Below are 24,768 nucleotides of genomic sequence, written 5' to 3' on the forward strand. Positions count from 1 at the left end.
TCGAGGAACAAAGAGCGTACATTTCATTTCATTTCACAAGAAGAATGGGCAGTGCCTGCACTAATGCAAAAAAAGAACTTTACCCAAAAGAGGAATGAATAATACACTCCCAACAATTAAGCGTCCATTGTTCAACTAGCCCGATTGAGTTTTTGAGCAATGCTCTTTCACCGGCACAGTTTCCCTCTATACAACTTCAATTCACACTGTTAGTAGTTCCATCTGTATACATTCAAAAAACCAGTTGATGGATGTTCTCTCGTGCAAAACCAAAAATGTCCTCCACCAAGCACCCATAATTACATTTATGCCTTCTGCTTTTGCTGTCTCAAGAAACAGAAGCTTGGGCGGCCAAGCCACATGGGTATGTAATAAGAGGTAGTAACGATGCTATTGCTTGTCAAAATGCATTAAAAATTATATATCAGACAGTTATTAAGAGAATTTTTGTCTTACTTGTTCTTGCTTCTTGTACTGTGTCAATCCCAGGCCAGCCCTGTCGCCTTGTTTTCCCTTTTGAAGGATCGTGGACAATGTTCCTATCTTTCCTCTCCAAGAATCAACTCGCAAATCCCACAGGATTTCAAAGGGCTGAAATTATCACACTTTAACTGATATTTCCTTTCTCACCCATGATTAAATGAAGTCCTCAAGCTCTCATCTGGTAGCGTCCAAGAGAGCAATTGCCCGCCAGAATCCCCACTTAACAACTGCTTCAGGTCACTCATTATATAAAGGGCGGTAACAGGATGTTTATGAAACTTCAACACCTTGTGGAGCACCAATCTGTATTCCGGTAGCTTATCACCAAAATTCAGCCCAAACGTCGGGCTGCTGTTTGATTTGCTTAAAGCACTCTCGTGGTTGGAGTAGTGAATCATTTGCCACACCTTAACAGCACCACTCTGGTGGCCTGTCACATACCAGTTTGTGTCCATCCAATCTGAAAACATACCGCTTGTCACTGAAAGAATAGAATCAGATGGCAATTGGGATGTGTTAATCACTGCAAGGCAATCCCCATTGATGCTCCAAACAGCAAGCATTATTCCAGCAGCAGTCACGATCTCTCCAGTCAAGTCATTCACATATATTGCTGAAACTGGCATTGGAAACTCTGGTAGCTGCCTAACAAAAACCAAGGAACTGAGATCCCACAAAATAACAGTGCAGTCATCAGATCCACTCACAATCAGCATGTAAGGCTGGCTAACACGAAGGCATGTGATTTTGCCAGTGTGACCACAAAGAGCCTTCTCTAATTGCAGATGCTGTAGAACTCGGGGACTATCCTTGCCTACTCTCCAAACAGAAACTAACCCATCATCTGCGCCTGTAACCAATCTTTGACCATCATGGCTCAGACCAGCACACAGAATCTGGTTCCCCCCATGAAGATTTTCATGTGTTGAAAGGAGTTTGTCTTGGTCATAGCTCATAAATCTCAAGCTTCGGTCTGGAAAACCCCATGCTACATATTTGGTATATGTTCTCGGTTTAAGTAAACTGTTTGTCCCTGCCACTAGAATTTTCTCATGGAAAGTAACAATCTGAGTTATGGCTGATGAGGTCTTGCGTATTTCATGTGGGACAAGGTGGGAAGAATACTTGAGAGGATGACGAGGAAGCCTTCTGTCAGACCGCCTTTTCACATGGGGTTTGAGGAACAATTGCTTGGGTGTCTGACCGAAGTGGTTGATTTGTGCTAGAATGGAGGCTTTCATTGCAGGATCAGTAACCGAGTCTATGTCCACACTCCCTTCGTATGTGTAATGATAGAAAACATTTGTGGCTTCCTCAGCTGCCTGTTAATCATGCAATGAATATGTCACATTATAAGAACATTGGTGAGCAATAACAAAGGAAGGACCAAAAGGTTGAAGTTATTCAAATTCGATTAGATAACAGCCCCCAAAGTCCCCCAAGTTTCCTGATTTCTTTCATTTCAAATTTCAATAGAATACTAGAAGTGTGAGAGAGAAAGGGAAAGCAGAAAATAAGAAAAAAAACTGTTCCTTATGTTTTGACAGCGAAAGAGCACACACAAGAAGTTGGGCTCGGGAGGCAGTCATAAGATTTGGGTACAGATATTTTTTCTCAGTAATCCTTTACAATGAAGGGAAGCACAACACTATTTTCATCAGCAAGAATATTCAGAAAAAGGAAATTAAAGATATTTTAACTAGAATGAGGTTAGTTCATGGGAATGAAGATATAACACAGTGAAATCTGCAGTGATTCACGGAGGGATACTATTGACAGTTTTTGGTTGCTAAGAAAATTCCGAAATACGGTTTAGAAAGGAAAACAAATATCCCTAGGTAAAGAACTATAAAAATCCCCTTTATCTTTGGTTTCTTATGAACAGACAAATAAATCAAATCTGACATGCAGCATTATGTTAGGAATGTAGAACACACCTTTCCTCGCTGTTTATATCCAAATATAAGGTCTATCCAATGATGCAGGTTTTCTGAAACATAATCAGATTCCAAAGCTTCCCTATGTTTCCTAATAAATTCTCTGGCACTTCCTTTGGCCCATGGAGGCAATAAGACATCACCAACCTGAAAATATACTAATAGTGTAAGTAAGTATACCCGAAAATAATGTTTGTACCCAATTTGAATCCTCTTCATCTGCAAACGCTATATATATATATATATATATATATGTACATACATGTATAACAAAGAGCAGGCAAATCAAATAATTACACTTGCAAAGAAAACCAACCTTCTCTCCTGATTGTTTCTCTCCTAAATCAAGGTTGAACCTATTTACAAGAAATTCTGGCATGTAGAAGAATTCTGGAATCAATTCCTTCACATCAGATGTGTTGCCTTTCCCAGCTGCACTTAACCAAGTGTCTCTAATGCTATTGAAAAGACGATCAGCATGATCAAATTGCCCACCTTGCAGCTTCTGATTCTCCACACTAAATGGTGGCAAGCGTAGAAGATAGAATAGGACAATTCCAGCGCTAGAATAATGAGAACCATAATGAAATTTTGGGACCTCTGGATCATCCCAGCTCTCATATCTGAATAGGAAAAAAAACCCATCATAATTGTTAAATTTAGAATAATAAAAGATAGAGAAGAAAATAGCACAAGAAGATTTACATGGTTCGGCTGAGAAAGTAGATCCACAGACAAAAAACCTCAAAGGACTACGTTTTCATTGAATTGGATTATCTCAGTGATAAAGAGTTCCCTATTTATAATGGAACATCCAAGACATAAATGGTATGATACGATATATGAAGAATTCTCCAACTATAATAGAAATATATCAAATCCTATAACCATAGGAATATATCGACACAATTATTCTATTTATTTAGAATGCAAATCTAATATTAAATAGATTCAATTTTCCATAACATTTCCCCTTAATTGTAGCTTGAAATCTCATCAATTCTAACATTACCCCTTGATGAAATTTTGCATAGAAGCCAAAAACTTCCTCGTAATAGCTTATAACCAGCAACTCATGAGCACATTCAAAAATACTCGCACAAAAGCACTCACACAAAGTACCAAAATACAAAATAATTCTTAGAATTGTACTTTTCTCTCCAAAAGCAATACCGACAAGGAAACATCAATACAAAATTTCTCTTTAAAGGTAATGCCGGTGAGAAAATATCACCACAAAACAACTCGTAGAATTGAACAAACCACACCAATCGGACACAAGGGCAGGTGTGAACAGTGTTCATGAACAGTAACAATGAATAGGGCCCATGAACAGTAACAATGAACCATACCGATAAATAGTACCCAAACAAAAACTTTAAAAAATTAAAAGCTTTGATAGCATGTTAAATTTAGAATAATAAAAGAGAGATGACAATAACACGAGGAGACATGTTTTGGCCACGAAAGCCTGCATCCGCGGTCACAAAATCTCTAAGTGTTCTATCTTTATTGGATTGGATCATCTCACTAAAACAAAGGGTTCCCTATTCATAATGGAAAATCCAATGGAACATCCAAGACATAAATGGTATGATACCATAAATGAAGGGATTCTCCAACTATAATATAAATATACCAAATCCCATAGTCATAGAGATATATCGACATAATTATTCTATCTATTTAGGAATACAAATCCAATATTAAATAGATTCAACTTTCCATAACATTTTCCCCTTAATTGCAGCTGGAATCTCATCAATTCTAACAATAATTAAGCAGTAGTGAGCCAAAAAAAAAAATTCATGGCAGCACATACAAATGACTAACCTTTTCTTAAATTCCTCTTCCCCCTCTGGTGTCTGACATCCCATTGGTTTTCCAAGCTTACGAAATGTTTTAGGATTGGATAAATCCAGAGTTTCACTCTCATAATCTGCCAGAACCCATGGAAACACTGGATATTGGGTGAGATCACTGTATCCCCGACCAGCCAACGTGTTGAGATGCATTAGGTATTGGAAATTGCTAATTTCACCATTTTCCCACCTTTTTGAGAAGGATTTAGCCATCAACTTAAAAAACCGACTTCCCTCGTTACTTTCTTGTTTGGTCGACCCAGATATTGTAGTGTCCAACCTGCAAAAGAGACGCAGATAATGAAATGTGGCATGAGGTGCTTCTGTATGCTATGGCACTTCTATATCCTCAGTGTTTTCTCAATTAAAAAAAAAAGTTACTGAAGCAAGGAAGAAAATTATTAAGCAAGCTATCACAATTTTAAGTATTTCATTGATAAGGAAAAGCAATGAGACATGAAAATTAGCGACACCCAGAATATGGTAGACAATAATATACAAAGCAAATTAACAAACAAGGAAAAGAGGAGTGCTCATCCAGATCCATTTCTGTATGGCATGCAAAAATGGTCAGCCATGGCAGTAGGCAGACACATAAAAATAAACTGTATCAGGTGTCTATTTCAATTGCATCATCATTTCTGGGTGTTTTCTTACGCCCCCTTCTTTTTCCAGGAAAGAAAAAATCTGAGGGGTCTGTAGGAAAGACATGTTGTGGCTGTAAGTAGCTAAAGATGATTGGTGAAGCTGTTTGTTAGGGTATTATTACAAGCTGCTAGTTATATAAATAAAAAGATTGAGCTCTAAATGTAAATATAAGATTCTCTCTCTCTCTCTTCAAAATTCTCTCTTCTTGGCTGTTCTTCCTATCCTCTCTCTTGTCTCCTTTCTCACTTTCTCCTGCTTTCCCTCTCTTGCTCATGTTCCAAACCCCCTTGTGCGACTCAGGTCACAGCAACATATAAGCTTCAGGTTATAACAGTTCATAAGAGGGTGATTCAGAAAGTAATTCATGTACCAACATTCATTTCACATAGGCGTGGGAATGAATTTGAAAACAGGATCTATAAAGCATTTGGGAATAGGCTAATACTCCTAAGACTTTCATTTGTGTTCAAAGTTAAACAAATATATAGTAGATTTATCTTTACATTGACTTTTAAAAAACCCATCTAAACCAGGCTTAAATCTTGGTGTATAACTTCATGACACAGCATGGTCTGCCCCTATCTGAATTCATGGATTTAAGTTAGACCCATGAATATGGATAAATCTCTCATTAGAATGTGGATTTGAAATGCCTGTGAAAAGGTGTAATTTCAAATCCATCTCAAATAAGTTCTCAACCACATTAATGAATGCAACAATTTAAAGAATGGGTCAACTCTCTCCATACAATTTAAACTAAAACCACACCTAAATCCCTCATTTGAAATTCTTCCGTTAAAAGATAACATTAGTTTGTATATTCTCGATACAGAAAAACATTAGCATATAACAATTCGAGCATAAAATGTCAAGAAAAAATTAACAAAAGTAATTAACGATTAGTTGCCTGGGCACGCGCACACAAAAAAAAAATCTTGTAATGATTAAAAAGAAATTTAGCAAGTATCAGAAGCTAGGGTTAACATATATTACTTACATGCTATTCCTGGGAAGATTCATGGCAACTAGATTTTTGAACACTTCTTCTCTCTCTTTTTTGTGGAACACAAAAAGATCATTACAGCCATCCATGCTAAATATCTCAATAGCAACAGGACGAAGCTGATAATCCCGTTTCAAAATTTCATGTACACTATCAAGCTTCCACATATTCCAAGGATGAGGTAAATTACCACTAGCACATACTTTCTCCTTGCCCCATGCACCACCATTATAGGCCCATGCTCTTCCCCCTACAAATGATTTTACTTCTGTATTCCAGGATGAAGTTGACTTGGACTGGAAATCCATACTGCAAGTAACATCCTTCTTTACACCCAAAGCCTGATCAATAACAGAGAGTTCATCTTCACATTCCTTTTCACAAATGCACCCAGAATCATCAATATAAAAATTCTCAATCACATACAGAGAGAGTTCCCCTATTAAAAATATGCCATCATGTTTGTCCAAACCCACAACTCGTTCACAATTATATTTGAATCTTATCTTTTCAAGAGGTTCCAAATATGGTCTAATCAGATATTCACCACTATCATTCAGTTCCTTCTCTGACTTATCATCTGCGACTTTGACATCATCAATTTTGTTAGAAGATGATTGCCTTGGAGATCCTAGGTCGGATCTTGCATGGATGCTTTCTGACACTGGGGCAGACACAGTACTAGACTTGACACCAAACTCCAGAGCTGAGTGAAGACTCGCATCATTCATACTGCTAGCTCTATCATCAATACAACCGCTCTTAACAGAAGATACACCTTTGGCATTGTTTGGTACTTTAAAGAACTCACTGTACATCTCATCGTCAACACCATTTTGTTTAGAACTTCCAGTCGCAAGATTGAAAAATAATTCACTGTCAGTATCAGATGCATCAGGACCATCCTCATGTTTTCCTTTGGCCAACTCTACTTCTAGTTCAAACTCTCCATTGAGAACATTCTGGATTGTGTCAATCCTCAATTTGCAGCGTTCAAGCTTTTTGCGCATCCTATATGGACCTTCAATGGGACAAAGCTGCCATTCAGGTTCTTCAGTTCCAGAGGATTTACGTATAGGGAATATTCCCCGCTCATGTACAAGTTGTTGAAGAAGGGTTTGCCACTCACTTTCAGCATGGAGAACCCATCCATACTTATCTTGGCGGACAACTCTCAATTCAGTAGACATTGCATCACGAACCATTTCCAGTGCATATCTCCGTTCAGTCACCTGCTCCCAATGTCGTAGATCTAGCTTCAAAATGTCTCGTGACCTTCTCCCCATTTCCCTCTTACGACGGCCATCAACACCTTTCATTCTCACCCCTGGAAATTTTGCTGATCCAGCAATATACTGGTGCCACATAATCGCTGCACATTGTTCCAATACTTTGTTGACTGTCTGTTCAGAATTCTGAAACCACTCAAAGAAAGCAGAAAGACTTCCAGTCAACAATCTGTCAAAACCACCATGTAGTACATCCATAAGCTGTCCTTGGTTTGGCTTACAGACAAGCAAGTCTTCTAATGCAACCCTGCGATGCACCAATAGATGCTTGACAATATCAACAGCCACATTTTGAACATTTCGCCTTTGGTCATGGAGAAGAAATACTAGATTTACACAAAGACAGCAATTTAAATCAGTATCAAGGTTGCTAGGACAGAATATAATTCTCCTGTGAGCAACTAATAACTGTAGAACTGTGCAGATGTCAATTCCTGAATCATCTTCTGAAGCATTAGGGGATAATCTCTTCCTGGGTTCAATCTGCAAACCTAAGCATAAAAGGATATCATCTTCTCCAATGGTGGCCAGGAAAGTTGGCAGAAAACAATACAATATCATACGATTAGTGTTCTTCAGAAGTGAATGTATATAAGCATCAAGTTGCTTGCTTCCTCTTGTAAATAGAAGACCCTTTCCTGCAGGTGCTGCTTCTTCAATACGCCCATCTTTGTTTGCCAACTGCAACATTGACAACATGAATTCCAGAGTTTTCAGCACACCAGCAGGTTGAGGGAAAGCACCCATATAGACGCGATCCACTATCATCCAGCATAATGCATCTAAATTTGAGGACCATCGACTTTTGTCTAACTTCTTCTCATCTTCCTCATCATCACGCAACAGACGCCTCTCCACAAAGTTCATCAGCCTACTAAGAAACAAACCCTGGAAAACCAATACACATTCAACATCAACATATAAAGGTACCATTTCCAAGACACCTTCTATAACCTGTGCCGCTTTCATCTGCTCAATGATAAAATCAGAAAGAACTTCAGCCATAAAATCCAATACAGCAGTAGCTCCTGCAGAACATGGACCGCCCCCATAACCAGAATCATCAATTTCTAGAAGCAGCTTCACACTTACTGAAGAAGATGCATTTGCAGATGGAGCTTGAGTAGACTTCAAGTCAGGAGATGCATCAAATTCACTAACAGAAGCAAAGGACTCTATGGATGGAGTAGCTTGTGTGGAAGCTTTGTATTCATTGTGACTGGTACCTCCAAGCCAGGATGTCAATGGAACAGCTGGAGATGAAGCAGATGTATGAGGGGCTCTTGAAGTAGACTTTTCAGATATATTGGGAGAATCTAGTATGTTGAGAGATGCTGAACTCTGGGAATCTTCCACTTGAATAGGCTCTATGATGCCATCAATATTTCGAATGTTTGATTCACTTGAGCTAGAGGTGGCAGACACCTGGTCAACAATATCACCATCCAAGTTCTGAACAGCTTGGACACTGTGAACTGATTTTTTCAAATCCTGATGTAAATCAGTAATATTGATATCCACTTTATCATCTGTCAGATAACTTTGGGGCACAGGCATGTCATCAGAACTTGTACTTACATGTGCCTGAGGGAAGCTTCCAACACTAATTGATGTCTTGGCAGATTGTTCCTGTTCATGAGGCAAACTAGAGAATGTATTTTGAGAACTACTAGTGTCATCACAATCATTCAAGTTCTTTTCTTCTGCCTTTTCAGAGAGTGCCTTTGACATATTCACTGCATAAGCTGCCCTGCAAGACCAAATATATATACATATATATAATAAAAAAGCTCAATCAAACAGGACAAAGCAGCACTTCTAAAACAAAAAGTACAAACTAAAAGACAACTAAACACAAACCTAATGCAAGAAAAATAAAGTTCAATGCAACTTTCGAGAAATTCTGGTCTTCTGCAAACAGCAGAAAAAGGGGGACACATCTTTGCCAGATCAACCATAAATCTCAAAACAGAGGTTGCAGCAGCAGGAGCTGATGCCTCGCCACCCATTAAGCGTGCTGCATATGTCTTATGCATCAGAGCTTCACCCTGGAGCTCCCCTGCCATGTCTGCATTCCCCTCAACGAGCTCTGCCACAAGGCTCGCACCAACCTGGGAGAGATTGCCAGTTTGATTAGCAGCCATTAACTGCATGCTCAACCTATCAAATGTAGATTTTGCCATTGCAATCACGGATTCCAAAAGTTCAACAAATTTCAAGTCCACATAACTTCCATCACTTGGAATAAGACCGTGAAAATCTAGCATGCGGACCTCCGGTAGTCTTGGGTAAACAGGCTTCCCAAATACCAAACAGAACAAAATGTAATAAATATCTGGAGAATCATAGAAACTTGGAAGTACCCTCATCAAGCCCTGATAACCACCACTGGCGCGAAACTTAAGTGCAAATGTGGGAGATGAAGTAAGACACACACCAAGAAGAGTCATGATCCATCTCATACTTGTAGGATGCACAGCTTCATCAAGAAAATATGTTATCAATTTTGATGATACAATCTTATGCCACTGCTCTAGCAACTCCTCTGATTTGATGGTTACTTGTAGATCAATAAGCATCTCTAGCAGCATGTTCCTTACAATTACATGTTTACCCATTAATTCTCGCATTATGTTATGCCCTGTTCTCAAATCAGGAGGATCAAAAGTCATAATCACAAACCTAACCACATTCTCAAGTTCAGAGGACAAAAACCCATCTTCTAAAATGACTCCAAGCAAAACAACCAATTTCTCCAAAACAGAAACTTCAACATCACCACGCTGCAGAGTTACCAATAAATGTTGAACAAGATTAATCCGTCGCAGAACTGTGAGGTTATGATTCCTGTACCAGTGCATAGACACTAAATGCTCAAGAAACCCCAGAAGAGCAATTTGAATTGAAACTGGAGCTGTTACCCACAGTGTCCAGTCCAACAAGACATGCTCAACCATATCTGCATTTGACAAGACAATGCAATTTGAAGTTTCAACTGGCAAATCAGAATTTTCTAGCTCTGAAATATGACTTAATAAATCTTTTTGAGCAGAAAAATCATCTATATCTCCATGAGATCCAATAGAAGAAGTTTCATCATGAAATTTTGACAGGCTAAGGTCCACAAATCCAGCTTCCTGCATAGTTGCAGCAGGTGAAGATGTACTTTGTATGTTTTCCAACTTCTTTGGTTCAGAAAATGAAGCCTCACATGCTGCAATCTGAAAAAAAATCTCAAGAGATTGCATCTCAAATAATGACATTCTACGAAGCAGAAATAGAGCTAGCAAATGGTAACCCCTGCATGTTTGCATGTCTTTGACATTCTGGGGATTCTGATGAAGTGCACAGGCAAGCAATGTCAATGCCATGTGAAGCATATCCCTGGTTTCAGCAGCTTCAACAAGAGCCAGGATGACAGGTATCCCACCAACAAGGCGGATTGTATCTCCAATCACACTCTGCCTGCAAACATAGACATCCCCATGAAGACGTCCAAATCGTGGTATCCCTGAAATTAAAGCAAAAGACACAGAAAGAATTCTATTATTCAGCTTCCTTAACTGCTTGCATAATTTATTAGTCAAATCAGATATTGGTTACTCACCCCCAATAGGAGAAGCAGCAGCTGACATTGGGTCAACCAGATTGAGCAAGGAGAATGTCCCAGATGCTCGAATAGCTTCAGTACAAGTTCCATCAAATGCAAAAATAAGTTTTCTTCCAGAAAGCTGGAAAGAAAGGTTGCCTAGCCTCTCCAAATCCCAAACAATCCCACTGCCATCAGACTTAGAATCCCCAGGCTTCACAGCACTTTCAACCTTTTGTGTGTTTGCCAAGAGCAAGTCAGCATCTAACAAATCTAAGATGGCCATACTACCACCGCCACAAGCCTGGTTAGGGACAAAACGCAGAAGATCTGAGTCTTGGAAGAGCCCTCTATATCCTTGACCAAGAATATACATGAAACATATACACCCTGATGTAAGCACCTCCTCAAAAAGATAGCAAGAACGAAGTTTCCATGTCAAGTCACTAACTCTTGGACAACTTGGTGGTGTACCAATGGTCACCTGCAATGGTTTTCCCACAGGAGAAGGAGAATAACCTAGTTTTCCTGTGTGCCTCAGCTTGCCATTGAGATATACATATGCAACACTTGCTTGAAATAGTCCAGCCAGAGCATTTGGTTTGCTATGAATAATTGCAAGGTGATGCCACCTGCCTTCCTCTAATTCTAGCCCAGGAAAGGACAAGGAACAAGAGTTGCTGGTTGCAAGGGTTAGAACGCCATCCTGCCGCAGATAAAGTTCTGCAAAGAATGTATTTTCATTATTAGCTGTACCAACAGAAAATATCCGAAGTATATGACGGTCATTGGGCTGCCCATTAGGGCCACTATGCCTCTTGGATGGGCCAACTTTGGAAGTTTCAGTTTCCTTTGATTGTGATTTCAAGAAATTTCTGAACTGAAACCAACATATAAATGAATATCCAGCAGCTGGAGGCCAAGATCTTTCTCCAAGTGACACCTGAACTGAAGCATGGCCAATCTTACTCATGTCCATCTCCACAAATGGTGCCAGAGAAACATTTTCTGAGGCTATATCTTCCATTAGAACCAACCTTTCCATCATATCAACAAGATTATTGCCTGAATTCATCAGCCTCATTTGTAGAATATATCTAATAAGCAGTCGAATTTCTGATGCAGACAACCTATCACCAAAAATATAAGCCTTAGTTTCTAATGCAATTAGATGTCAACAAATACATCAATCAAGCAGCATAAAAGTCTTTAGAAAATATCAATTGTCCTACTTATATGCCCCAAGAACTTCCACAATCTTCAGCACATATGAAAGTAAAGGAGAAGAGCCAAAAAGGAAAGGGAGAATTGTCTCCAATAAAAGCTCCACGCAACCTAGACATAAAAGATAATGAAATAAATAAATAAAAATAAGGCAATGAAATTAGTCAAAAAAGAGAAAAGGACATGGAAGAGGAAAAAATTCATTTCGCACCTACAGAGGTGAGGTTTTCCTTATTAAAAGAGCCAGCACGAGCAAGTCTTTCAATAAGGTTCAGCAATTCTAACTGCACCTTGGGAGTAAAGAGCAAAAGTGAACGAATCAAAACTCTAATAGGACCAGCATTGTACACTCGTTCCTTATCAGGATTAAACAGACCTGAAGGAGTCAGCATAAGAGAACTAGCTGACTCAGATATCATATCAGCTGGCGTGGAACTGTCTGATGATAAGAATGGTGGAAGCACAATTTCAAGAGCCATCTCCAACAACAACTGTATGACTTGCTTTTCACATTCCACAGAAAGCAAGCCAGACTCAGCTAGAAGATCATAAAAGGTTTGGGATGATATAATAGAATGCAATTTTGTCCTGTTAATAGCATTGTCACATACTCCAGCTGTCATGAGGCGCAATAAGTATGTAAAAACTTTGATATGCACAACTAAAGAAGAGACGTCCACCAATCCTTCATCACCTTGGAAACTGTGAAGTGTGGTCAAAAGAAGAGAAAAGCCGGTAGCTTCACCAAAAACCCTCTGAGCTGAATTGTTAGCTCCCAATATACGCCATAAAGTACCCATTGTGTCACATTTTGCATCATGTTCAAGCTTATATTGATGTCCTGCACTACTTGTAACCATTCCACTTTTGAGAACTTCAACAACTGCACCTAATTCTTCAGGATGAGCCTGGGAAAAAAAAAAAAATCAAATCACTATCTTGGCAATGCCGCATAAAAACACTAGTATCACTAGATATAGGCATGTCACATGGGCCTGGTTCAGCATAACAGCATAAACAATTATCATGAATTATCAAGTAGTCTGGGACAGTTAAGATTGATACCACTAACTGTGGAAGGGAAAGAGAATGCCAGCTGTTAGAAGCAATATCTGTCCAAAATTTAGATCTAGCAAGTTAAAATACTGAAATGTCCACAAACCTGTGAAACATCTTCTGTTATTAAACATGACAATATCCGGAGGACCCCAGGACGATGAACATTAGACACCAAAAAAGGAAGAACAATCGTCAAACCGTTAGCTGAACGAAATGATGCTTGATTGGCTTCAGCTTTCTTCAACAAAGAGACCAGGCAATCCCATGCAACATAAATTGTGTCCTCATTTTCAAAGATGGGAAACTTTCCTGAACCAGAGTCCATTAGCTTGGGAGAAGAAAGAATAGCATCTTTACTGTCCAAGTGCTTCTTGAAGCTTCTCGAACCAGATTTGTTTCCTAACTGGTTAGAATTAACACTTTCTTGATCTGGACCCAAAAGAAACTTGTGCTGCTTCAGATCATCTAGCAGCACTTCCAGCACTCCAACTTCTCGAAGGACTTTCTTGTATTGCTGATCAAAAGATAAAAGTTTTACAAAGAAAGAAAGTATTGTGTGCTTCAAGTCTGATGTTATTGGTTGCTGCAATAAGCAACAAAGAGAAAGCAATTCTTGCTCAGGAATACAATTCACGACAGTCACAGCATATTCAAGAATTTTCAAGATTATCTCTTGCAATGAAGGAGGGAAACCAGCCATATTTAGAATAAAAAGTGGAACTGTTCGCAATTGCTGACACAATTTATAGTTTTCAAGATGGCTTGAGAATATCTTAAACATTCTGTTTAATACTTCTGCCTGCAGCTCTATGCTGTCTGCCTTGAGAAAAATGTCTTGCAACATCTGGACTGCTTCAAGGTCTTTGACTCTGCTATTGTCCTTCTCCCAATTTTCATCAGCAAGCGGATCAGTAGGTGGTGTTCGACTTCTACTATGGCCACTAGCCTTGGAGTGAGAAGCTCTTGAACCTCTGCCCAAAGGTGACCCTGAAGGTTCAGCTGGACCAATTTGAGCCAGATTAACAAGAACATCAAGCAACCTAGATAATGCAGGTGATAAAGCTTGTAGTGAGGGCTCTTTTCTTGTTATATCCACTCTCTCTTCACCAGGAGCATGAGAACCATCTAAAGTATACTCTGGATCAATGGAACTGTTTGAATAAGTGGACCGAGCATCCTGATTTTGTAGCATGGACGACAGAACTAATGCAAACTGAACAAGGAACTGATAACCGTGGGCATTATGTATATCTTCCCTTAGCCTGATACCTTCAGCATCTACAAGTCAACAAGCATATACTCAGCACTAGAACATGGATAGAAACTTCAAAAGTTGGAATGAATTCAAAACTTGCGGCTATAACACAGCATAGCTTTTTTTTTTCTTCATTTCAAGAATCAAGACAAATTCATTATATGAACAGAATTCTTATTGATGGCTCATATAAATTCAAAAGGAAAATTTGATTGATGGACCGATTACCGGGTCTATATGACAATTCCACACATTCAAGCAACAAATCCACAATGCCCATAGTATAGGCAGAATCACCAGATTCTGGGTTAAAATCTTTAACTGCCATTAACAGAACCTTTATCTGCAAAACATAAATATACCATTTTCTGAGAAAGGTATTAAAAGATTAAATGGGCCTAAAAGGTATACTAGCCACTACAATCAAGAAATAGCAAAAACAAATTGAGATTGTTAAAAGAAATTTTTTAATAGAAGCTCCAATAGAAAAAGGAACTGTCTGATTCCTGCAAAATAAATATCATAGGCATACAATTGAAACAAAATAAGAGCATTAGGCAGAGAAGCATGTTTCAACAAACAAATATTCAAAAGTCAACCATAAAATACAAAAGCCTATGCTATGGAGAGTGGAGACCCACTTCAAGGTGTTTCACTTAGGTTTGCTTTTACTGACATTGCACTTGCATAACTATTGCAAGTGAGAACTTGGAACAAAGAAAACTACAGTACCAAAATCCAGCAGGTTCATGATACCCTACTTGAGCCAGGATCCAGTGCTTAATGGAGACCTTTACAAATCAATAAATCTGAAATTTATAAAATTAAAAAAGCAATATGGCATGCTACTAAGATCTTTCATTTTATTTATTCCCATGGAAATTGCAAAAACAACCAGTGGGTTTCAACCATTTTTTCACTCTATTTTTTTTTATTCAGCCATACATTTTACCAAAGTTGCGTTTTAAGGTTAATTGCAGCTAAATTCCCAAATAAACATCAATGTTGAATTTTAGTTCCTTACATTTGTCCAAATTTACTTTGAATGATTACTTCAGGCGAAAATCATCAATTACAGTCAAAACAAATTTTGACAAAAGCAAGGTTTAGTAACAACAAATTATTGCTGGCACTTATATAGAGATAGAGGCAGATATTGGCCTAAAATTAATTAAAAGCTTTTATTAATCATGATGCAGGACCAGATTAAAATGGAGTTAAGTGGCCAAAAAAGGATCACAGGATGACAATGAAAAACAAGTCCAACAAGGGAGTTATCAAGTATTTCCACCCCCCCCCACCCCAAAATCCCCCACAATAACCTTTTTATTTTGAATTAGTGCATGATAATCAGTTAAGCATGATTATAACAGATACAACATGTTGGAATTTGGATGCAGATTGACATGACAACCAATTCGTGTACCACTTGATTTTATATTCCCCTAATCCTTTGTTGCATCATATTACACGTAGCAAATTCATAATCTGGATACAGATTGACTGACAATATTACATGACACCATCCATAAATACTTCTAAACAATTCATAGAGCACTTGAGTTTATATTCCCCTAATCCTTTGTTGCATGATCAAATATACCTTAAAAACAGAAAAAAAAATCACCTCAACAATAGCCTATGTTTTGATAAAGTATAAACAGGGGGATGAAAGGAAAAGCAATTAAAAAATGTCATTCTTCTGCATTGGAACAAAAATGCAACACCTTCCATGAATGACAAGTGATTTAACTCGGGCAGCAGTTGATTCTCTAAACAACTTTTCTTGGTAATTAATAACTGATACAAACAAAATTACACTCAGGGAAGGGGGGCAGAAGCACAAATAATATGTTCAGGACAATAAATATCATATGAGGCCCCATTTGGCATCGACTCTCATGACCGAAAGAAACTTTCAGAAAAGCACCATTTTAGATGTTGATAAAAGTAGTTTGGAAAAAGTTGTTTTATGGTTTTAGTGGTTTTAAGGTTAAAACATATCAAATTTAATATTTAATTTATCTACTCCCTAATTTACATATTTTAGAAAGTGTTTTTCTCGACAGCATTTCTAATAATAATGCCAAACGGACCCTAAGAATTTTCTAAAATGTATTTTTTAAAAAAAAGTGAAAAGAAGAAGGCTACATGCAGCATAACACAGTCTTTCATTACTCTGAATGGAAAACAATTTTAAGAAAAACACTCCCTCATACAACTCAAATGTCTAGCCCTGATGACTGGAGACAAAATGTTATCATTATAAAGAAGCAATACATGTGCAATGCAATTTATTGGAGACCTCTAATATATGGAGGAGGAATAGGAAATCTATAGTCAAATTTCCCTCCAGTGCCCTATGCTTTTCACATGTACTCATACATATAAAATGTCAATACCAGTTGATGTTTGCGTATGTATTTGGCTGTGCTTCCATTGTCGTTGACCAAAAGAAGACCCAGTATCTGGAGAAGCCAAAAGGCAACGAAAACAAGTTTCAACCATCAGACTATTAGGCATATCCGAGATCTTTAATGACGCTGTAACTTTCAATTTTTTTAAGCAGATCTATAAGTTACTGCATAAATATCAGAATTCATAACTCAAAGCGTCTACCTGCATTGCATGCCTATGAAGTTGTATGCTGTGCAGAGGAACAAGCCCTTCTTTGTATCGGGAGAAGATTGTTAAAGAGCCAGTAGCAACCATTTGAAACAGCGACTGAAGTGAATCATCCTCAACCAAACTCTGTGCTGCTGAAGGATGGCTTGCCAATGCTTTCATAACATGCACTATGCTTCCTTCCACCTGCATAAAAAGATATATATACATTAAACAATAAAAATACAATTCTTTTAGATATTTGTCTTCACAACAGCTCAATCGTTGACATGCAGACAGACAGCATGCAGGTATGTACTGATAGCCCACCCAAAACTTTAACACCACTTCAACCCAAGCCATGTACCAGCTGGTTAATTAGAACCTTTTAAGTTTTGTCATTAATTAAACCTACATTTTCAATCCAGGTAAAACTTTCCTGCATAGAAGCATACCAACCACAACTGAGCCTTAGGCCCTTAATCTCAAACTAATTTAGGGTCAGCACGGAACCAACATGGGAACTAACCAAGATATCATCTATAAATGATTAGGTTAGACCTAAGAGCGTCCATTCCACTAAAATAATCCATATAAAGCCTAGTCAATAGGTTAGACCTAACTGCAGCAATCTCAACTAAAACGATCCATCTATAGCCTCTCCATCTCAGGAAAAATTATGGTTAAGTAATTATCAAGTTACCCAAACCTAGTGCAAAGCAATTAGACAAATCTTGGAGCACCATTCCTCGAAACCAAATAGCATACACTCATATCAGGCACCAGAATCATATCTCATTTCAACATCAATATTTATGCCCTTTGCCATCTTACACAAGATTGAAGGATCCACCTTACTTGGAAATGTTATAATGTTACAGCAAGAATTCATCTTTGGGGTTCAAAATGTGGGAGCCAAAAAGAGTCAAGGTGATCCATGGCAAGCAAATATTGTGTAAACAAGCACATATGAGCCTAGATATTTAAAAAGAAAGGAAAAGGTATAAATCCTGACCTGAGATAGCAAAGTAATGACAATGAGCTCTAGCAACCAGTCAAGGGGAAAAGAGTTTGCATGCTTATATTCACAATTTCACATGCTCCCTCTCTCACTCTCTCACACACACACATTCACACAGAGAGAGAACTAAAACACAAGCACACAGATAACAGCAACTAGAAGCAAGAAAATAAATTTAAAAAACAAAATACCTCAAGCCGGCGAGCATGACCAACATCACCATGATCTTTTTCAAGTAGCAGTTGCACTTCAGAATTACTAGTCTTTTGCCTTTGATTGACTTCAGAACTCAGAAGGGTATTCAAAATATGAATGAGACAGCATAAAATCCCAGAATCAAGAAGAGATTGTTTATCAATAGGCTGCAAGAGATATAAAATTATTTTTTAGCTTTTATAACAGAAATAAGTTTGATATAGGAACAACATGTGAACTCTCCCGTCAATACATAAACCATCATAATCAAAATTGCCATGTATTGCACCTAATATCACTTCAATTGCAACAGTGCAACAAGTTACTTGATATCATGATTGTATTGAAGAAATAATTCAAAAATTATATTAGATAAAGATGAGACAGACAGAGTAAATGACACATACAGCTATAATTGTTTTTCCAAGCCAGTTAAAAAAAGAGAAATATACCCCAGATACAAGGACTTCAATAGCAGTTAACAAATTTGAACCAGGACTGACGCAATCCTGCAAAAAAGCATGCAGAATAGAGCAGTGAACAACAGATCACCTGAGCAGAGCAACAAGGGTAAAGAAGAGACAACAAGAGCATTTAGAATATAATAAGAGGCAAACCTCTGTAGCTTCTGCAAAAAATCTTAATACATTTTCTACTTCCAAAGATCTTGTTTTGCTGCTGATTTTTAACTTCTCAATATCAGTGACAAAGGCTCTTCCCACAACAAAAGAGAATATGTGTGTTTCAACTAACCTGTGATACATCAAAGAAAATATTAGTAACAAGAAGAAATCTTATATAAAAACTAAAAACAAATAACCAGCCCACTGCTGACTTGCATCAATGAAGACCAAAGCTAGAAATTATAGAAAGAAGAAAATTGGCTATCTCACACAATTAGAAAACCATATCAATTTCAAAACTCTACAATCTGAAAAACTAAATATATGTGTGTGTGTGTGTGTGTGAGGGAGAGAGAGAGAGAGAAATGGCAGAAGCAATCAATTTGAATATGATACGAGTTTCACAAATGTGATTCTATACAATACCAGATTAAAGAAACAGTGAACATAGTAGTTGTCATCAATACATGAAAGTTCAAATTAAACAGCATGAGGAAGAGATATGACAGTTCTGACAAATTTTAATCAGTCAATTAGTCTTTTCAAATACAATAAACTCTGTACATCTATTGCGTAGCATAACCAACAAAGATAACAACCCTGCTTTTTGCAATAAACAAAAAGCCAACCCATAAAAAAAGATTATTAGGGACACAAAAATGTCTCCTGTACAACACAATGGATGTACCACAAGATATATAGAAAAGAATCTTTGAAATCAAGAAAAGTCTGTGTATCCATGGTTTAACAATCAGCAGCCTGATATTACAAAACAAAGAAAGAAGTACCAATTTTTATTATGGAGGAACGCAACAGCAATAGTAACAACAACTTCAAGGAGGAAAATGTCCATACATGGTTATTAATTGGGCTACATTAGCGTACTGTTTCACTAATCTACAGAAAGCATCTACGGTCAAATTCAAGGCCGTTTCTTTCTCCTGCAAAAACAATGAAAGAAAATTAGCAACCAAAATTTTTACTTTTATAACAAATAAAAGGTCTTATCTTACAATTAAAATAGCAACGGAAAAAGATACAAAACAGCATCAGGAAAAATTTTATATATACAAAAGAATACCTTTTCGGAGCTGGATGAACGGAAATCCTCCCAAAACCTTTTAAAGTCCAATTCCAACTCATGTCTGTCTCTGCTTTGAAAAAAATATATATCACATGTAAAATTACCATACAAACATTTGTGAACCTATCCACATACTATCAGTTTACATTAAACCAAGGCTTTATAATGATTGAAGTAAATGAGGCACTATCATTACCTCGACCCAAAGATGACTACCAAATCAAAATATGTGTCCAGGAATTGGACTTAATTACTCTGCAACATTTTGATAAGTTTTGGACTGCTTTAAGAGTCCAGTATCAACTCATGTAAAACTAATCTTATTTCCAACAGGTATTCTTTTCTAAGATAAAATGAAGAGTCAGGAATTCTCTAGCTGGTAAAAAATCCACAATATTTATTAATTAGAACAAAGAATATCTTAATGACTACAATAACAAGACCTCCTCCACCCCATATATTGTAAAACTTTTAAATTGAAAAAAAAAAAAGAGGAAATTTTAAAAGAAAATCATCAAGGTACAAGGAAGGTAAAATAATATGATCAAGAAAATAGGTTTAGAAATTATTTTGATCAAATTTTTTTAAATGAAAACTTATGATCTTTAACTGTAAGTTCTATGAAGAACTTTAGGTTTTTATCATCCCTGCCGGTTGGAGCCAAAATTCAAGGGCACAAGTTTTTCTCAACAGAGGAGTCATCCCTTACCTCATCTTTAACAACAGGGAATGAAAGAAAGGATTCATTATTTGAGAATTTCAACACTGTTTATTTTTTAAAGTGTTAAATTTAGGTCAGGCCTCTCAAGAGCTAACTCAAGAGGAGGAGTGCCTAAGACCCTTGAACATTACCCCAAACCGATTTGGGATTCAACACAACCAACTATACTCGACTATACAGGAGCGTGAAATATTTACGAAAGCCCAACATCAATAGGAGGCTCTGATACCATATTAAATTTGGAAAAGGCCTCACTCACCCAAAAAAACTAGATCAAGGGGAGGAGTGCTAAGGCCATTATAAAAACACATTACCTCTATCCCAAACTGACCTGAGATTCAACATAAGTAATTGTTAACTCTGCTCTTCACACATTCTGATCTATTCCTATTATCCTAAAACCTTCAGATCCTTAAACATAAATCCTTATTTCAATAAAAAAAAAACCCTTAGCTAATGTTGGTACCTCAGAAAACCTTCATATGATGATAACACATTTTTAGCTTATACATTTACGTCAGAAGTGAAAATTAACCTGCACCGATTAGACCAAAAAATTCCCCTTTCTCCCTCCACAACTCTAGTTTGTTACAGATAGAAGCCAGTTCATCCTCTGAGTCTATGGTCCAAAGAAAGACTAGCTTGTAACTGTACTCCACCATCCAAAAGTTGTCCAAACTAAAACTAGAAAAGCATTCTACTCGCACAATCAACAAAAAGGCATAAAAAGTTCCTTATTGACAAATGATTGGAATTTCAAAGTCATATCAATGGTAAAAATCCCATCTTCAGCCTTTACAAGCAAAAGAACAACATATAGAAAGAAATGCAAGCCAGAAAAACAAAGTACAGAATAGATGATACATTAGGATCCAAAAACAAATCTCTCCCAATTGAAATATCACCTACTAATTTAGTATACCATGAAAAAAGACATCAACCATAAATATCAATATAAATTTTAAACATATCATAAAATTAAAGCCCTTTCTCACCCACCCACATCTGACAACCGTCCTACATAAGAAGCTTCACGTTTGCTTGAGACATTAAATAAACAGACAGCGACTATAACTTAGAGTTTCCTCCTTCGTATATTAATAAGCATCAAGATGAAGCTCACAGGTTCAAAATCAAAATCAACATAAGCAGCAGTGAAGACTGTTAGACACTGGCTTGAAATTTCTGTATCTTCTCCTTGGACTATGAAAAAGGATAAGTTGTGAAATTACGACTTCATTAAACACAGCAAAATGCCTAATTGTAGTGACAGAGTAGTGAAAAGAGCTCATCTACTCCTATTAAAGATCAACGTCAAGAACAGTCAACGCAGATTACACATTGATTTCCGAGAAACTAAAAATTGAAAACAAAATGCACCACTAAAACCGTGAAAATCAATCATCAACTCGAGGAAAATACTAAAATAGAAAAACAAATAAAATGAAAAAAATGGACAAACCTGGCAGAAGGCGAGTTAAAGTCACGAAGAGTGGTGGGAGAAGCATTGCCATCGCGATTGGATAAAAGAGCAGAGGAAGAAGAAGAGGCGACAGCGGATGATGAACTAGTAGGTGGAGATTGAGTTAACCCGACCTTCTCTTTTATGTCCTTAAGCAATGATACCCATTTCATCGTTGTTCTCTGGATGCGCCTTCTCTATCTCTCATCCGCCGTTCAATGCCCCCTTGCTTTGCTCCTCAAATCACCAGATCCGACCCTTCTAGATTTCTAATCTAATCTAGAAGGTCACCTGCACAATGAATCCAATTCCTCCCAGCACAGAGGATCAATCAAGAAAACGCATTACAACAACAATTGAACCGGCTGAGCTCAAAAAAAATGACGGATCGAAGCCGGTTGCCAGGCGGAACAGCGAGATCTGAGATAAATAAATTCTTGATTTTCTTTGATCTATTTGCTGTTGGGGTGTTCTTATTTCCCTCTTAATTAATTCGCAGTTTAGTTGGGGTTCTTTCTTTTTGGCGAGCCTTTTTATATATTTGAATTTTTTGGGGGAAATGTAAATTGATGCCCTAAAATGAAGGGGAAGGAGCTGAACTGAAACGCGACTTCTGTTGGGAAAGAAACTAAGAAATGCAAGAAATGGCAATGATGACGATGACGATGGCGATGAAGATAAACAAGAAACAACACAACACAAACAAACCAACCCCTTCTCTCTCTACTGCTGTTTTTGGACGGCCTCTCCGCGCCTTGTTTCTCGCTCTATAGTCTCCCCTCCTCTCTCTCTCTCTCTCTCTCTTTTTCGATATAGTTCTTTTTTTTTTTCCTTGATTTCCATTTGTTTCTTTTATTTTATTTTATTTTATTTTATTTTGAATAATAACTTTCTATGTTCACAAAATGCTTCCTCTGGGCCACGTCAGTGTGGGATCCACGATCCTTATACATTCCACGTGGCATATCGAGATTTTCGGAGAAGACGTGATTGCCTCTCTTTGGAGAAATTGTACGCTACAACTGCACAACAGAATAATACTCTCCGTGGCTGGAAAATTATACAACAACAATAAATAGATAATTTTATACATAATATATAAATTAATTATTTTCAATATATATTTTTATGAAATTATATTTATTAAATACTTTAAAATTTTGCATGTAATATTCACTTTTTCTTAACTTATTATTTCCTAATTTTAGCCGATACAAATAATTAAGACAGGTAAAAAATATATTATTTCAAAAATAAAAAATATATATATATTATTTTATTTACTTGCTTCTGGTTGGACAGTTCCTTGGTCGGCTTTTGATTACGGATGATGTAACTTTTGCTGCTATTCCTTAATGACAAAGGGACATCATGTGGTGAGTGTGTGCTATATACCTGTTTTTTTTTCTTTTTTATTTTTAAATAAAAGGAGTGTATGCTAAAATTGAACAAGTTTGTGTACTAAGATTAAGTTACAAAATTAAATGTTTAATCATATATACACACATTTAATAATTATATAGTTATTTGATGTTAATTACGTCATCATTAATATTTTAATCATTATTCCTTTATCTACTCTTCCAAATTTATGAAAATTGTCTTAATTAATATAATTTAAAATAATAAATTTTATTTTACATTGATATGTATTCATTCATATTTCTTAATTAAAAAGTTGTTTAAACTTTTTTATAAAACTTTGAATATTTGCAAAAATAAAAATACCAATATTTGGAGCTATGTGAATTTTAACAAAAATATTTGTATGACATGTCCAAAAATGAGATGATAAGTGAAAAGTAAGAAATGGTAAATTAGGTGAATTGGAAATTTATTAGAGTGTGACATTGGACCTAATAGTTTAATAAGGTTGGAGGCTTTGAAGTAGAATAAAATATTCCATAAGACTTTTATAAAGGTAAATTACATTGAACCCCCTAATATTTTACATTCTTATCATTATGTACGTATATGTAAATATATGCAATATGTTTAAAATACAAGTTGGAGGATCTAATTATATAAAAATAAAAACTATTTAGCAGAGGGTTAAATATTAAAAAATAAAAGTGAAAAGGACTTAAAAATAAAAATTTAATTGTATATATCAAACATTCAAGTGGATCAAATTCAACATACGATATCTCGACTTGTTTTTCTTGATTTCCAATAAAGTGGATAGAAAAATAAAGAAAGAAAAAGAGAAAGTTAGGTGAGAAAGAGTCTTTTGTGCACCGGAAGCTGTCAACAAAGAACCAAAACTCCAAAATTTTGTATTTAATTCATATGATTTAATAAAATTAATTAATTTTTTTATTTGTATTTAATTTAATATAAATTAAATATATAAATATATAGATTTTATATAATTCCTTAAAAAAATATTTATGTATTTTGAAGAAAAAAAAATTGGCGTGATGAGTGTATGTGATTGCGCCATAATATGTGATTTGGGCAGATAAGGGCATGAACTTATAGTAAGAGATTGCAAAACAATGATTTTATTTTGGTGAAGGCGCATTGGTAAAATTAAATCATTTCGCCTGAGAATAGCACGCCTTCTAGACGCGTCATTACATACAGTTTATGTACGCCACGTGGATTTTATAGTCCACAAAAATCATTTTCAACCCAATAAATTTTCCACCACCTTCTCAATACCATTATGTAAATCATAGCCAGCCACGTAACCAAGACGGTGATCAA

The 24,768-nt window shown here is 36.6% G+C and overlaps 1 protein-coding gene across 1 annotated transcript; it reads right to left on the bottom strand.

The window, feature by feature from the left end:
* Positions 1-22,891, bottom strand: LOC110611479 (protein SPIRRIG). The gene is made up of 19 exons (XM_021751857.2): positions 22,060-22,891; positions 19,874-19,943; positions 19,648-19,733; positions 18,787-18,922; positions 18,622-18,678; positions 18,166-18,336; positions 16,969-17,160; positions 16,752-16,817; positions 14,578-14,692; positions 13,198-14,372; positions 12,247-12,943; positions 12,044-12,146; positions 10,830-11,941; positions 9,083-10,733; positions 5,928-8,972; positions 4,254-4,562; positions 2,737-3,043; positions 2,421-2,567; positions 1-1,805 (listed from the first exon to the last, which is right to left on the bottom strand). The coding sequence occupies exons 1-19, from the start codon at positions 22,230-22,232 to the stop codon at positions 627-629; spliced, it is 10,791 nt and encodes a 3,596-aa protein (XP_021607549.1). The 5' UTR covers positions 22,233-22,891; the 3' UTR covers positions 1-626.
* Between the last annotated feature and the right edge of the window lie 1,877 nt (positions 22,892-24,768).

The sequence above is a fragment of the Manihot esculenta genome, chromosome 1 (assembly GCF_001659605.2).
Source record: "Manihot esculenta cultivar AM560-2 chromosome 1, M.esculenta_v8, whole genome shotgun sequence".
Lineage (NCBI taxonomy): Eukaryota > Viridiplantae > Streptophyta > Magnoliopsida > Malpighiales > Euphorbiaceae > Manihot > Manihot esculenta.